Source organism: Engraulis encrasicolus, chromosome 10 (genome assembly GCF_034702125.1).
Source record: "Engraulis encrasicolus isolate BLACKSEA-1 chromosome 10, IST_EnEncr_1.0, whole genome shotgun sequence".
NCBI classification, from domain to species: domain Eukaryota; kingdom Metazoa; phylum Chordata; class Actinopteri; order Clupeiformes; family Engraulidae; genus Engraulis; species Engraulis encrasicolus.
The window spans coordinates 13,833,064-13,846,449 of record NC_085866.1 but is presented as its reverse complement, the minus strand read 5'-3'; the positions used below and the strand labels follow the sequence as shown (position 1 = coordinate 13,846,449).

Genomic DNA, 13,386 nt, shown 5'->3' with positions numbered 1-13,386 from the left:
ACATACTGAACATGTAATATCGAGTGCTTTCATAGCCGAGGTCTTAGCGATCCAGCTGTAAGTTCCTGACTTCTGTGTTGGTGCCTGTTAAAAGTGCCATTCCCATACCGGGAGTCGAACCCGGGCCGCCTGGGTGAAAACCAGGAATCCTAACCGCTAGACCATATGGGACTGTTACAAAAGTTGACAGGTAAATGGTTTATAAAATAAACAAACAATACATTTAGACATGTATGCTGTTTACGTTATGTGTTCGTTGTTATACATTGACAAGAACACTAATTCCAATCCAGCCACAAAAGACATTAACAAGTGTAGTGGACAATCTCTTCTAGACACTGCACTATTTTACATGAGACAGAGAGGGCGCATGATCAGCTGTGCGATAGGGAACCTATCAGGAACACAGTTTTTGGTCACATGTGCACGGCATTTCCGGTGTCCATTCAACATGGCGCTAGAGTAGCATTCCACAGTTGCTTTAGCAGGGTTCGTGGTATTTAATTGTACTGAAGGAAATTATTTTCTTATAAACGCCGTATATTTTATTTCAATACTTTTATTTTTAAGTTTGCTTAATCTTATTCACAAGACAAAATGAATATTCGGAACGCAAGGGTAAGTCACTGAAGCACACCTGCCTGGGGCAGCAGATGCTAACATTAGCTGTGGCCAACTATGTTCAATGTGTAGAGAAGCACAATGTAGCATCCAGGCTAATTCTCGCACGCGTAGGCTTTTTACTGTACCGGTGTGGTGTCCTATCTGAGAAATGTATATAGCTAACAATTTGGTCAACCCAAGAAGGTGCAGTGGTAGATCTGCAAACACTGCACAACTGTCTCGTTTTCTCCGCGAAATACTTCAGAATTGGAAGTCCATAGTCATGTCATGTGGGAGAATTAGCTAGCCGGCTAGTGATACCCTGTTATAGCTGATGTACTTCCGTGCAAAATAGACTGGGGATCCTGCATGGGGAAACAGCTGATTCAGTTTATTGAACAGCTTAAATTGAGAAAGCATGTGCTGTTCAATTGTCAAGCATTGGAACATAGGCGTCATCAATGTTGGAATGAGCGGCGTTCACTGTTTTGGATGACTTTCAGTTCATGGTTTTATAATAGAATTTCTGTTGTGTGCTCCACTTTCAGCCAGAGGATCTTATGAACATGCAGCACTGCAACCTGCTGTGTCTTCCAGAGAACTATCAGATGAAATATTACTTTTATCATGGCCTGTCGTGGCCCCAGGTAAGTGGTGTATATTTTAATATTTTTCTACTCACAATATTTTATCATTACAACTTCTTCATCATTGTGCAGTGTAATAAAGCTCTGTGACATTTTTACAGCTTTCCTACATAGCAGAAGATGAAAATGGGAAGATAGTCGGCTACGTCTTAGCAAAAATGTAAGTATGGTTTTCGATGCATATGGCTTGGGCACAGTGTGCATGTGAAGACTTGACTTGCAAGCTTTATTGTCCAATTTGTCTTACAGCACAGTAGAATGACATAAAAACACATAGGCCTACAAAAAAAACACAAACACAGTACAAACTCAATAGAAAGCTAGACATATAAGTTAATATGTAAATAAATTCATAAATAAATATTAGATGAAGAGTCTGTTGTGTGGATCAATAAAAACCTCAGGTAACTAATCATGTCTGTTCACAGGGAGGAAGACCCTGATGATGTACCCCATGGACACATCACATCATTAGTGAGTATTTGTCCACTCTAACTTTACTTCAACTGTTATGTCAATGGAAACAAAATTAAATCTCACATAATGTCGTCTTGAAGGCTTCTGAGCCTACTAAGCAATACAATAGGCACAATTGAGTGACTCTGTGTTTACTTTGTGGTGGTGTTAACTTTTGGGTAACACTCAAATGTACTTGACACATTGGTTTCCCCAAAAGGGAAGCGCTATAATGTAGCAAGTTGTGTTTACTTGTGTAATTGCAGTGCATGTGTGTTGATTGCATGAACTGTTTTTTTTTTTTTGTTTTTTTTTATTTGTTACTCAATCCGACGTGTGCTTTCTTCACTCCACAGGCAGTGAAGCGGTCTCACCGGCGTCTGGGTCTGGCACAGAAACTCATGGACCAGGCCAGCCGAGCCATGATCGAAAACTTCAATGCCAAATATGTCTCTCTGCATGTCAGGAAGAGGTACCTTCATAGCTTGTATCATACGGAAAACTGTCATTGCCCTTATAGATGGGCATTTTTAAAACTTAATCCACACATTTCAATGAAAACCCTGTTTTCCCTCAACAGCAATCGTGCGGCGTTGCACCTCTACTCTAACACCCTAAAATTCCAGTAAGTGTCAAAGTTAATTTTGTTAGTATACAGAACTGAAAACTGTTGATAATGTTGTCGTCAATACATTGTATACATGACACATTACATTACATTACATTACATTGCATTTGGCAGACGCTTTATAACCAAAGCGACTTTCAAAAGAGGACACTGCTTGTCTATGCTTTCAGGATTAGTGAGGTTGAGCCCAAGTACTATGCGGACGGGGAAGACGCTTACGCAATGAAGAGGAATCTTACCCAAATGGCCGATGAGGTTTGTGTATGTTTTGTACTGAGGAGGACTGTAGTCATTATGCATTTACTCCATATGTTCTCAAAGGCATTAATACTTGCATTCCCATCGCCATATTTCCCGTCATCAATATTTCGGTCAAATTTAGCCACATTAGTCTTTTGACACAAGATCAAACTGAAATTCCAGTAATCATGCAGAACAAACCATTACATTACAGTAAGCAGATGCTTTTAACCAAAGCGACTTACAAACCACCAATTGGCATTGTAGCAATAAAACAAAACATACTGTAGATTTATTTTGTCGTCTTCTTGGCCTTAACTTGGCGAGAGTGCATTATCCAATTACTGAGCCGAACACTGCAGGGCATAGAACTATATTTTACCGGCTTTCATTCAATATTCTGATTTGTCAACTGCACGATTACATTAATGGGGCCTGCAACCCTTGGGGACAATTGAGCCTCTCTGGACAAAATATCTAAAACATGGCCATACTTTTAAAACTCTTACCACAAGTTCCTCTTGCGCTCTTGTCCTGTTCACATATTTTGCCCAGTTATACATTACTACTCCCTAGACTCGGGCTTCTAATTTATAAAGCTAAATCAGTATTAATTAACACTTTCAACACTGCTTTGAGAACATATCCCAGTTAAATGGGGGGAGTAGTGTTGCTGGGATGCGTGTTATGCGTGGTTTTAATTTTGTGAAGTTGCAGAAACCCGGTGTTCGTCTGTGGGGCTCGGAGGCGCAGCCATCCCAGGACACCCCGCTGACGGCGCTGACGGAGAAGCTGAGCATGCAGGACGGGGAGAAGGAGGCCGAGGGCGACAGCGGAGGAGAGAGCAAGGAGATGAGCGAAGTCAGCGAGGCCACGGAAAGTACAGATGTCAAAGACTCCTCTTCCTCGGACTCGTAATGGGCAGTGCTGGCCCGTCACCAGCGCACACGCTCAGCCACATGGCTCACGTCTGTTTTGACCCGGAGGAATGCTCACATCACCTTTCACAGACTGACCCCCTCATGCGACCATAGCTCATCGAAGGGAATGGTCATTCAGAACACAAACACTCATCATCCACACTCTTTTTCTGATATGAACAAGCAGCGGTTTTGACAATAAATTGGGAACTGATTGTGTTTTCTTGTTCTTGCTTCTGGGCATCATCATTTACTGTACAGTATATGTAATTGAAATGTACAGTGAGGCAGGTGAATGAAAGAATGCAGTAAAATCTTAATAAAGTGGTTCGTATTGATGCATTTGGCACTAAAGGATTACTCCATATTGGTTTTGCCATTGTTTGAAGTTGCACAGTGTCCTCCTTGCTCATAATCGTACACCAATCTCCTCGTACATCACATCCCAATTATTTGAATTTATGAGGCAAGTTTTCTAGAATGTTTAGACATTTACTTGTAAAGGGAAAAAATGATTAAATCATGATTCCTGAAGGGAACTAGTCCTCTGTGGAGGTAATGCGCTTGCACGCGCACAGCACACGCCTCGCCGTTTTGCCAAAGATGGAGGAGCCAAAATTCATTGGTCCATCGGATTTTACGCCCGCCCATTACAATAAATGATTGGGTACTGATGCAGTGCCTGATAATGCGCTTCCGTGATCGGATTCTGACAGTTCTTCCGCGTGTTTACAGTAGTCAACCACATCTTCGGCGCTGTACTTTCCAAAACAGACGTGTCTTTCAACTGTTGTCATGATGGCGACAGAGACTTCTGTGACAAGCGTAAGCATAAGTAAAGAAGAAGCAGTATCCCTCGCTGGCCACAGACACGCATGTCATGTCATGCTTCACGCTACCACCAATGCTAAACTGTTCGGAAGAACCCCAATAAAACACATTGTCCTGGTAAGACATACTAAATTTGTTCTCGATTGTTTACAGACTTTTTGGAATCATGTTTTGAATTCTCAACTCTAGACATATATCCAAAAACTCACACAATGGGTAAAACCCCTCACTTCTACAAAATGAACGCCTTGCCTCAAATCAATGAAAGGCAATTTTGTTCTAAATCTGCATGGTGCACAGCAAGATGTAGGCCTAGACCTTATTTTGTTCACTGTTCCACTTACTACTACAGAGGGGTATATTTCTGTTGTAAAATACTGATATATTTTAGACTCAGAGGCACACAGTCAAAAAAATATTATTCAGCATATTTTGCTGACATGGAAAAAAAAGTTGCACTATAGGCCTACTAAAATATTGGACACAAAAGTGATTTCTTGTATTACAAATTTTAGCCCAAATGGGAAACTCCAACTCCCATTGTCATTGTGACACAGCACTCCATAGCACACAAGTGAAAACTACACTGCACACTGCACACAACGAAATTGCATTTATGCCTCACCCGTGCAAAGGGGTAGCCCCCAATGGGCGCCCCAAGGGAGCAGTGCGGCAGGACGGTACCATGCTCAGGGTACCTAAGTCATGGGGGAGAGCAGAGCACTGGTTAATTACCACCACCACCAGTGGTTGTAGTTTGAGTTGGGAAATGGTGAGATGGGTAGTTGTGTGTGGAGTACCAGAAATTGTGTGGAAACAATCGAGAAAAGCTGCAACTAGACAAATTACAGTTTGGTAGTTTTTTCCTATCTGTGATTTGACATTAACAGGCAACATAATTTTAACAGATGCAGATGCGATTCGATGGTTTGTTGGGATTTCCTGGTGGGTAAGTTCTCTTGATAAATAAAATATAAATAATAGCCCAACATTACAAATAATTGCTTAGGCTAATTGGCTTTGAATGCCAATAGGTTTTGCTTTCCCAAGCTATGCCATAGAAATAATTCTGTGTTCAAGGAAGACCATGACCTTCATCCCAAATGGTGTAGTAGGCCTAGTGGGCAACGCATGTCTCTGTTGCATCCCAAACGGTGTAGTGGGCAACGCATGTCTCTGTTGCAACATGATGATGCAGCAGCAGCACCCACAGGCCTACAATAATTATAAATGAATTATTCTTATAATATTAGGTTAGTGGACCCGTCCTCAGAGAGTCTGGAGGCTGGTCTGATGCGAGAGCTGAAGGAAGAGCTGGGGATTGCCGTCCCGGTGACTCCTCAAGATCATGTGGTGTCCTGCCACGCTCCGTCGTGTCCCACGCTCATTACCCACTTTTATGTTAAGAAGATGGAAGAGTCCCAGATAAGGGAATTGGAGAGGGCTGCCGTCACCATGGCAACAGACCACGGCCTAGAGGTATGGGAACAGGTCTTTGTTATTTCCTCCAATTATCCAATCAATCAACCAACCCATCACCCTTGTTCACAAAGACTCCGCCATTATCAATTTGCTGAAAATGATTAATCTTTCCTTTCAATGTCGTCCTCTCAAGGTCATGGGGATGGTGCGAGTCCCGCTCTACTTCCTGAAGAAGGGCGGCGGCCTGCCCTCGTTCCTGTCGCACTCGTTCATCGGCAACTCGCGCGCCCAGCTGCTGTCGGCCCTGCAGAGCTTGGGCCTGATGTCTCCGGGGGAGCTGGACGAGGCCGTCAGGCAGGCCGAGCAGCTGAGACAGCAGCCCAACCTGCTGTGATGAGGAGGAGGGAGGATGGAGGAGGGGAGGGGGGGGAAGGGAGTGCGATGCTGTCAGTGTCTGCCCTAACCTTCACTACCCTGACCTCACAAGGGGGGTGGATCTGGGGTCAACCCCCCTCCTCATTTCTCCAGGAGAGAGACTATGGAGACACCTGACATCTCAGTCCGCCTCAAGGACACCCTGCCTGGGTGGATGCGTTGTGACGCCCCACCAACCTCAGCCTCTTCGTCTCTCTCCCTATGGGGGCTTGTCATGTGCACGACACTGGCACACCCATGTCATGTTTGGAAGCATGATGACATGTCCTGTCTATGACCGTGTGTCATGGCATGGGTGGGAACTCACTTGTAAACATGGCCTTTTGACATCAGCAGCCTAGTGCAGCTACGCCAGCAAGAGCTGGATGGGAGTGCATGCTCAAGTCAGCTATAGCCGGAAGAATGTACAGTTCAGAAAGTGTTTCTTGATTATTATCTTTTTCTTTATGACGGATAAGAAAGATGAAATTATTTAGAATTCATGATCAATAAAATGCTGCTGTGTAAGATACAGTTTTGTGTTTGTGTTTTTGTTGTGTAACCTAATTATTGAAGAAAGCAGGTGCATCACAGTTGTACTACTTTATTTGTCCACTGTGTTGTGCTGTTGGACATGCTTTGAAACCACTTCCAGCAACAAGCCTGAAAATCATCAAGCAAAATCATTAAAATTAACAGCCCGGATGACGAATAGACACAGAGGGTGCTAACCACTTTACGGTTAGAGCTGTGAGTATAATGCCTTCCTCAAAATATTCATTGCCTGCCTCTTGCCTGTTTTGAAATATGCAGAAAATAAAAGACAAAAAGACACACAGGCATAATATGTATGGCATGTTACTGTAGGTGGTGGCAGACGGAAGGGTACTACATCCCATACCTATACTCCCTTGCAAAGGCAAAGTGCAGTAACTACACCAACATTGAAACAGAAAAAATGCCTTCAAAGCTTTGGTATTGAGTCGGATTGTATTGTAGTTACTGCTAATTTGGCACAGAAATGTCTCTAAAATGGAGTATGTGTGGACCACAAGACTTTGTCATAACATAAAGGAGGTGTAATAAAGATCATTTTCAGTCTAAACTCAATTCTCAAAAAACATGTACATCCTGCTTTGTTTTTGTGGGGCAGTGTAGACATTCTAAGACCCCAGTGCAGTGTAGACATTCTAGACCCCTTGGTAAGCATGTATTATATTGCATGTACCAAGGGCTAGTTAAATATATTTACAGTATATAAACAGATATGATAGCCTTCTGCTTCGTGTTCCACTTGTAACATTAACCTCGTACCTTATAGCCCTCAGGCGCACACATCTGTCAAGCCCACTTCCTGTTTGCACTCTGATGTCTGACACGTGGCCTTCAAACTGCAGCCAGAAGAACCTTGATGATACGCCAGAGAGGTGTACGCCAGACCGTCCCGTCAAGGCTGTACAGAAAGATGGTGATTACACATTTACTATTGGGTTTTTTTTATAGATATATCTGACATAACGTGAATAAATTGAGTAGATAGCTGCTAAATATTCAAAAACATAGTGCATACATTGAGAGAAGACAAAAGATTTTATCAGTCAGGTTAGGTGCTGTCACCTTGCTTGTATGTGTAAATGCTTTGAAAGGGGACAAAATGCAGTATTTCTGTTTTTGCAGAGGCAAGATGTATGTGTGAGTATATAGCACATAACCAGGTACATTGCTAGTGCACAACCAGCAGTGCATAACCAGGATATCCACCATTGTGTCAATTGCACAAGAGGGCTTGTTTTGTGCTTTGTCTGTGGTTGGGGTTTGACTTGTGCACACATGCATATGTGAGTCTGGGCATGCTCGGCAGCTGATGAGTGTGTGTGTGTGTGTGTCTTTTGCATGTGTGCGTGTGTGTGAGAGAGTGTGTGAGCCTCTTGTGTGTTGGAGCCAGAGGGATGAAGTAGGTCAGAACTGTAAGGACTGACTGACCAAGTGGAAACTGAACTGTCCCTGGGGTGGACAGAAAGCAAGAGATAGAGAGAAGGGTGTGTGTGCGCGCGTGTCTGTGCACGTGTGCGCGTGTCTGTGCGCGTGTATGCGTGCGAGAGAGAGAGAGAGAGAGAGAGAGAGAGAGAGAGAGAGAGAGAGAGAGAGAGAACTGGGTAGTCAGCAGGGGCAGGTGTAGTTAAATGGCAGTATGTACTGTGAACTGTGAAGCGCATATTTTTGCCTTACTGTGTGTGTCTGTATGTGTGTGCAAGTGTATTTTGGGGTGAGGTCCTGTGTGTGTGTGTGTGTGTGTGTGTGTGCGTGTGTGCGTGTGTGTGTGTGTGTGTGTGTGTGTGTGTGTGTGTGTGTGTGTGTGTGTGTGTGTGTGTGTGTGTGTGTGTGTGTGTGTGTTTTGGATGAAGTACTCCTGTGAGTGTTCCAGTGTATGACATGAAGCGTGGGGCTGCCAGAAGTCATTTGTTCTTTTAACCTCCTTCCCAGCCCACCCTCCCATGTGCACCACACACGCACACACACACACACACACACACACACACACACACACACACACACACACACACACACACACACACACACACACACACACACACACACACACACACACACACACAGTTGCAGTTGTCACCACCGCAATCTTTCCTAGCATTGGGAGGGGTGATTCTCAGCAGCATGCACTAGGGAACTGACACAGGAGTTTCCAATACTGGTGTGTGTGTGTGTGTGTGTGTGTGTGTGTGTGTGTGTGTGTGTGTGTGTGTGTGTGTGTGTGTGTGTGTGTGTGTGTGTGTGTGTGTGTGTGTGTGTGTGTGTGTGTGTGTGTGTGTGTGTGTGTGAAAGACAGAGATTGAGATCGAGGGAGAGGGAGAGAGATACAGAGCGCAATAGAGCAATAGAGTATATTGTCGTGTGCCTCCGAATATCCATTTCATAAATGTATTGATTTTTATTTCTGAATGCCACTCGTTCATGGACGTAATGCATGTTTTGCTGTGAAGATCAGGTTGCAGTTGAAGAGATATGAATCACCCATAGAATTCTGTGCTACAGAGACTCCACAATCAAGTGTGTAATTACTGTGTGTGTGTGTGTGTGTGTGTGTGTGTGTGTGTGTGTGTGTGTGTGTGTGTGTGTGTGTGTGTGTGTGTGTGTGTGTGTGTGTGTGTGTGTGTGTGTGTATAATTGGCTAAAGAGTGTTAACAATGCTAATGGTAAAACCGCATCAGGGAAACTGTTTCAGTAAATGCCTTGCCCCTATAATATAACATAACCATGGGGCTATCACGTTTCACTGTGTCATTTCTCTCTCTGAACACTCCCCACTTAATAGAGCCCACCGAATGCACTCTATCTTGTAGTATACGATACCTCGCAAGCTAATTGCAAATTATAGGTACAATAAATTCAAAACCGCACATACACAGCAATCAGCAGACAGACATACAAAAAAGACACTTGTCAATTATTCAGAACGCGTAGTCTTGTACGCCTGATAACTGACTGACACAGAGGAGGCAGGCAGAACAATGCTGATTTACACAATAATGCCTGTGTCATGCAGAAGTGTCTGTGTGTGTTGTTGGAGTGTGTCAGCATCTGGCGGGTAGATAACAGCCGTCGCGTTGCCCAGCACCTCCACACAGTCAGGTTTCCTGTCTGCTCTGCAAAGCCTGTGCAACGCGTGCACCCACACTCGCTGACAGCTTTGGCCGGGACACAGGACAAAACCATCTGAAAGGGCCCCCTGTCGGGGCTGGGCGCTGTGGCACAGCGTGCTAAGCCCCCCAGATTTGGGCTTGCATGCCCACCCACGGGGACCCCGATTCAAGTCATTTTCCGATCCTCCCTGTCTCTCTGTCACATTCGCTTCTTGTCACCATCTTCGACGGTCCTGTCAAATAAAGGCACAAAAAGCCCCTAAAAACATATATTTTTTACAAGAAAGGGCCCCCAGTCATTTGCTAATAGGATCCAATTGTGGGCCTACCTTTTCCCTGGGCCCAGTGCAATTGACCCGCTTGTGCCTCACATGTCGGCGGGTCTGCTGCGTGCACCAGCCAGCCAGCCAGCTCGTGACACAAGCATGGGTCACCAGGGTCACGGTGAGCTGCAGTCTCTGCTTTTAAACCTTACTTTATCATGCCTACACAATGTGCTTTCCCTCAGGGTCGTCCTCTGAAACCACATTTACCTGACGAGAATGCTGTTAGCTGACCACTCTATACAGTATGATGCAACAGTGAAACCCCACTGTGTCACAGGTCTGGCGTAAGCACGCAGCATCAAGCATAAGGGCTTTGGCATGAAGCACAAAAATCAAAACCTGAATACATTGAGCCAAGGAGGACCAACTGTGTCTGTTGGTTTATAGCCTTAAAGAGCCTATTGCAAGGTTGTTGTGTTAGCAAAATGGTAATGAGCACATTCTTAATCTATTACGCAAGATTCTCAGTAATATCAGAAATGTTGTTCTGATGTAGCTGAGTTTTTTTCGGCAATCTCAATCTGGATGTTGAATCACAGATGATCCCATGTGACATATTAGAAGCGACATTTACAAATCATTATCATTCTTTTATGCTGCACATCATGATGATTTTACTAGACGCGTGATGCTTTCTTTGTTCATGAAATCAGTAGCCTGTGCAGTTGCCTGAGCCATAGTGTGTACAGTTTACCTGTGTGCGGTGATGTGATGTGATGGCGAATGATAGCAGCAGATCTTTTGGTATGCGCGGTGTGGTGGCTAGAGTGCCTGTGCACATCGCAGCTTTATCGTCCCCCTTTTATGGTCTTTGTCAGTAGTAAATTATGATAAGCCCTCAATGCGGCGCGCGCGCGCTGCCCAGACAAGGTCCTGCCGCATCAGCAAGATTGCCTATGAATTAGTGGTGCGTGTATTTTTTTTTCTTTCTTTCCTTCTCGCTGTCTTTCTTTCTTTCTTTCTTTCTTCATTTCTTTCTTTCTTCTCCTTCGTTAGCTCCTTCCTCAAGGTGATTTGTCCCTGGTGCATTGTGCAATGCCAGGCCTCCCCCTTGGTTATATTGCTGTAGCTCAGGTGGTGGTTGTTCACACTAAGGGGAACCCGCCTGCCGCCTGCCGCCTCGCTCCAATGAATTAAAGGGTGTTTATTTTTATTTTTGTTGGATTTGTTTTATCGTTGCTGTTGCTGTTGTTGAGTTGTCAGCGATGGCGATTTAATCATGGTGGCCGCGCCTGTGTTGGGTCTCTCTCTCTCTCTCTCTCTCTCTCTCTCTCTCTCTCTCTCTCTCTCTCTCTCTCTCTCTCTCTCTCAGTGCGACATGATCATCCACAGAGCTGCCGAGCTGCCTAGATTCATGACACTATATTAGTCCCATGGGAGCAAGTTTGCTAATGCCTTTCTGTGTGTGTGTGTGTGTGTGCGTGTGCGTGTGCGTGTGCGTGTGCGTGTGTGTGTGTGGTTGTGCATGCATGCATCTGTGTGTGTGCTTGTGTGTGCGCGCACTGTGCATAGAGTAGCATGGCGGTGCATCCATAGAGTACAATGCAAGGTCATAAGAGAAGCCTTCCATGGCCATACAGAGCCAGCAAGAAAAAAAAAAACGCAGGAGGGGGGATGACTGGAGAGAGAGGGAGCGAGAGATAGAGATAGAGAGAGAGAGAGCGAGAGATAGATAGATAGATAGAGAGAGAGAGCGATAGAGGAGGAGGAGGAGAGAGGAGAGGAGAAGAGAGGGAGGGAAAGCTTGAAGGAAGAGAGAAGAAAAGGGAGAAGGAGAGGCGAGCAGGGTCTGCGAGAACAAGCCAGCATATTCATATCCATCCCCTGTATTTATAGCCAGCCTTGAGGAGTGGGGAGAGAGAGGGGGCGGGGCTTGGCTTATGACATTCTCTCGCTCGCTCGCTGCCTCTGAGCAGTGTAGACTCAGAGAGAGGCTGACTGTGTTTTAGACCGCGCGCAGGCACGCATGTGTATGTGGACGTACGCGCGCGTGTGTGTAAGAGGGAGTGAGTGAGTGTGTGTGTGTGTGTTCCGTTTGAGAGAGGGGGAGAGGAGGAGAGAATCCGCGTACGAGGAGGAGGAGGAGGAGGAGGAGGAGGGGGCAGCCGGGGAGCGCGGTACGCATGTGTGTAAATGCGCGTGTGTGTATATGTGTTTCTGTGTGAGAGAGAGAGAGAGCACAAGCTGCTTTTCAATGCATGCCTGAGAGAGAGAGAGAGAGAGAGAGGGGGAGAGAGGGAGAGAGAGAGGGAGTCGACTGTGTTGAATGTGTCAGAGGGAGAGAAATCAAAAATTGCTTCCATGAAATCTGTGTGACTCAAACACAGTGCTCTCCTTGTATCTGAGAGGAGAGCAAGAGAAGGAAAGAGAGAGAGAGAGGGAGAGAGGAAGGGGAAATCAGAGAGCAGGAGGAAAAGAGAAAGAGAAGAGAAGAGAAGAGAAGAGAAGAGAGCAACTGAAGGAGCACAGGACTACAGAGAATGAGGTAAGGCAGCAATGGTGTTGTTTATTATTTATAAATGCTGGACGTGGTGCCTGCACTCTGGCTGGAATGCTCAGTCTCTTCATTGTGTGTGTGTGTGTGTGTGTGTGTGTGTGTGTGTGTGTGTGTGTGTGTGTGTGTGTGTGTGTGTGTGTGTGTGTGTGTGTGTGTGTGTGTGTGTGTGTGTGTGTGTGTGTATGTGTGTCTGTGTGTCTGTGTCTGTGTCTGTGTCTGTGTGTGTTTCTGTTTTGATGGCTTTGGCATCACTGTCTTTGGCACTGACAGCAAAAGAAGAGATTGAATGTAGTGTGTGTGTGTGTGTGTGTGTGTGTGTGTGTGTGTGTGTGTGTGTGTGTGTGTGTGTGTGTGTGTGTGTGTGTGTGTGTGTGTGTGTGTGTGTGTGTGTGTGTGTGTGTGTGTGTGTGTTTTGATGGTTGGTTATGGCATCTCTGTCTCTGATATTGGTGCACACACATATTAACAGTAAAGAAAGGGACTACTTGTGTACATGATGCATCTATCCTTTGTGTGTGTGTACACTGTGCACAGATATGAGTTTATTGTCTCCTGATGTGTGCAGCTTACAGTCCATGTTTTGGTGTGTGTGTGTGTGTGTGTGTGTGTGCGTGCGTGCGTGCGTGCGTGCATGCGTGCGTGTGTGCGAGCGTGCGTGCGTGCGTGTGTGCGTGTGCGTGCCTGCGTATGTGTTTACAACCATGTTTCCCCCTCACTACACAGGGTACATCTGTACATTCACG

At 45.3% G+C, this 13,386-nt stretch overlaps 3 protein-coding genes and 1 non-coding gene across 6 annotated transcripts in view; 3 read left to right on the top strand and 1 right to left on the bottom strand.

Moving 5' to 3' along the window:
• Nucleotides 1–99: 99 nt before the first annotated feature.
• Nucleotides 100–171, bottom strand: trnae-uuc (transfer RNA glutamic acid (anticodon UUC)). The gene has a single exon. It is a non-coding gene; the product is annotated as a tRNA-Glu (tRNA).
• A 240-nt stretch (nucleotides 172–411) lies between these two features.
• Nucleotides 412–3,709, top strand: naa10 (N-alpha-acetyltransferase 10, NatA catalytic subuni). The gene is made up of 8 exons (XM_063208101.1): nucleotides 412–618; nucleotides 1,152–1,250; nucleotides 1,352–1,410; nucleotides 1,679–1,724; nucleotides 2,063–2,178; nucleotides 2,287–2,331; nucleotides 2,505–2,589; nucleotides 3,292–3,709. Exons 1-8 carry the CDS (start codon nucleotides 598–600, stop codon nucleotides 3,490–3,492), a joined length of 672 nt encoding a protein of 223 aa, XP_063064171.1. The 5' UTR covers nucleotides 412–597; the 3' UTR covers nucleotides 3,493–3,709.
• Nucleotides 3,710–4,036: 327 nt separating this feature from the next.
• On the top strand, nucleotides 4,037–6,695 carry zgc:103759 (U8 snoRNA-decapping enzyme). The gene is made up of 4 exons (XM_063208102.1): nucleotides 4,037–4,442; nucleotides 5,234–5,274; nucleotides 5,579–5,804; nucleotides 5,941–6,695. The coding sequence occupies exons 1-4, from the start codon at nucleotides 4,290–4,292 to the stop codon at nucleotides 6,139–6,141; spliced, it is 621 nt and encodes a 206-aa protein (XP_063064172.1). The 5' UTR covers nucleotides 4,037–4,289; the 3' UTR covers nucleotides 6,142–6,695.
• An 847-nt stretch (nucleotides 6,696–7,542) lies between these two features.
• arhgap4b (Rho GTPase activating protein 4b) overlaps nucleotides 7,543–13,386 on the top strand; it is a 74,290-nt gene continuing 68,446 nt past the window's right edge. For 2 of the 3 annotated variants that reach the window (XM_063208099.1, XM_063208096.1), the window contains exon 1: nucleotides 12,257–12,631. The gene's annotated coding sequence lies outside the window, so the exon portion shown is untranslated. Of the gene's footprint in view, nucleotides 7,630–12,256; nucleotides 12,632–13,386 lie in introns of those variants that run through there. The other variant, XM_063208097.1, reaches the window with a different exon arrangement.

Coding starts and splice junctions, on each gene's coding strand:
- naa10 (XM_063208101.1), top strand. CDS start 598: ATGAATATTCGGAACGCAAGG. Junction 1,725..2,062: donor ATGGACACATCACATCATTA/GTGAGTATTTGT, acceptor TTCACTCCACAG/GCAGTGAAGCGGTCTCACCG. Junction 2,332..2,504: donor TCTAACACCCTAAAATTCCA/GTAAGTGTCAAA, acceptor CTATGCTTTCAG/GATTAGTGAGGTTGAGCCCA.
- zgc:103759 (XM_063208102.1), top strand. CDS start 4,290: ATGATGGCGACAGAGACTTCTGTGACAAGCGTAAGCATAAGTAAAGAA. Junction 4,443..5,233: donor CAATAAAACACATTGTCCTG/GTAAGACATACT, acceptor TAATTTTAACAG/ATGCAGATGCGATTCGATGG. Junction 5,275..5,578: donor TTGTTGGGATTTCCTGGTGG/GTAAGTTCTCTT, acceptor TTATAATATTAG/GTTAGTGGACCCGTCCTCAG.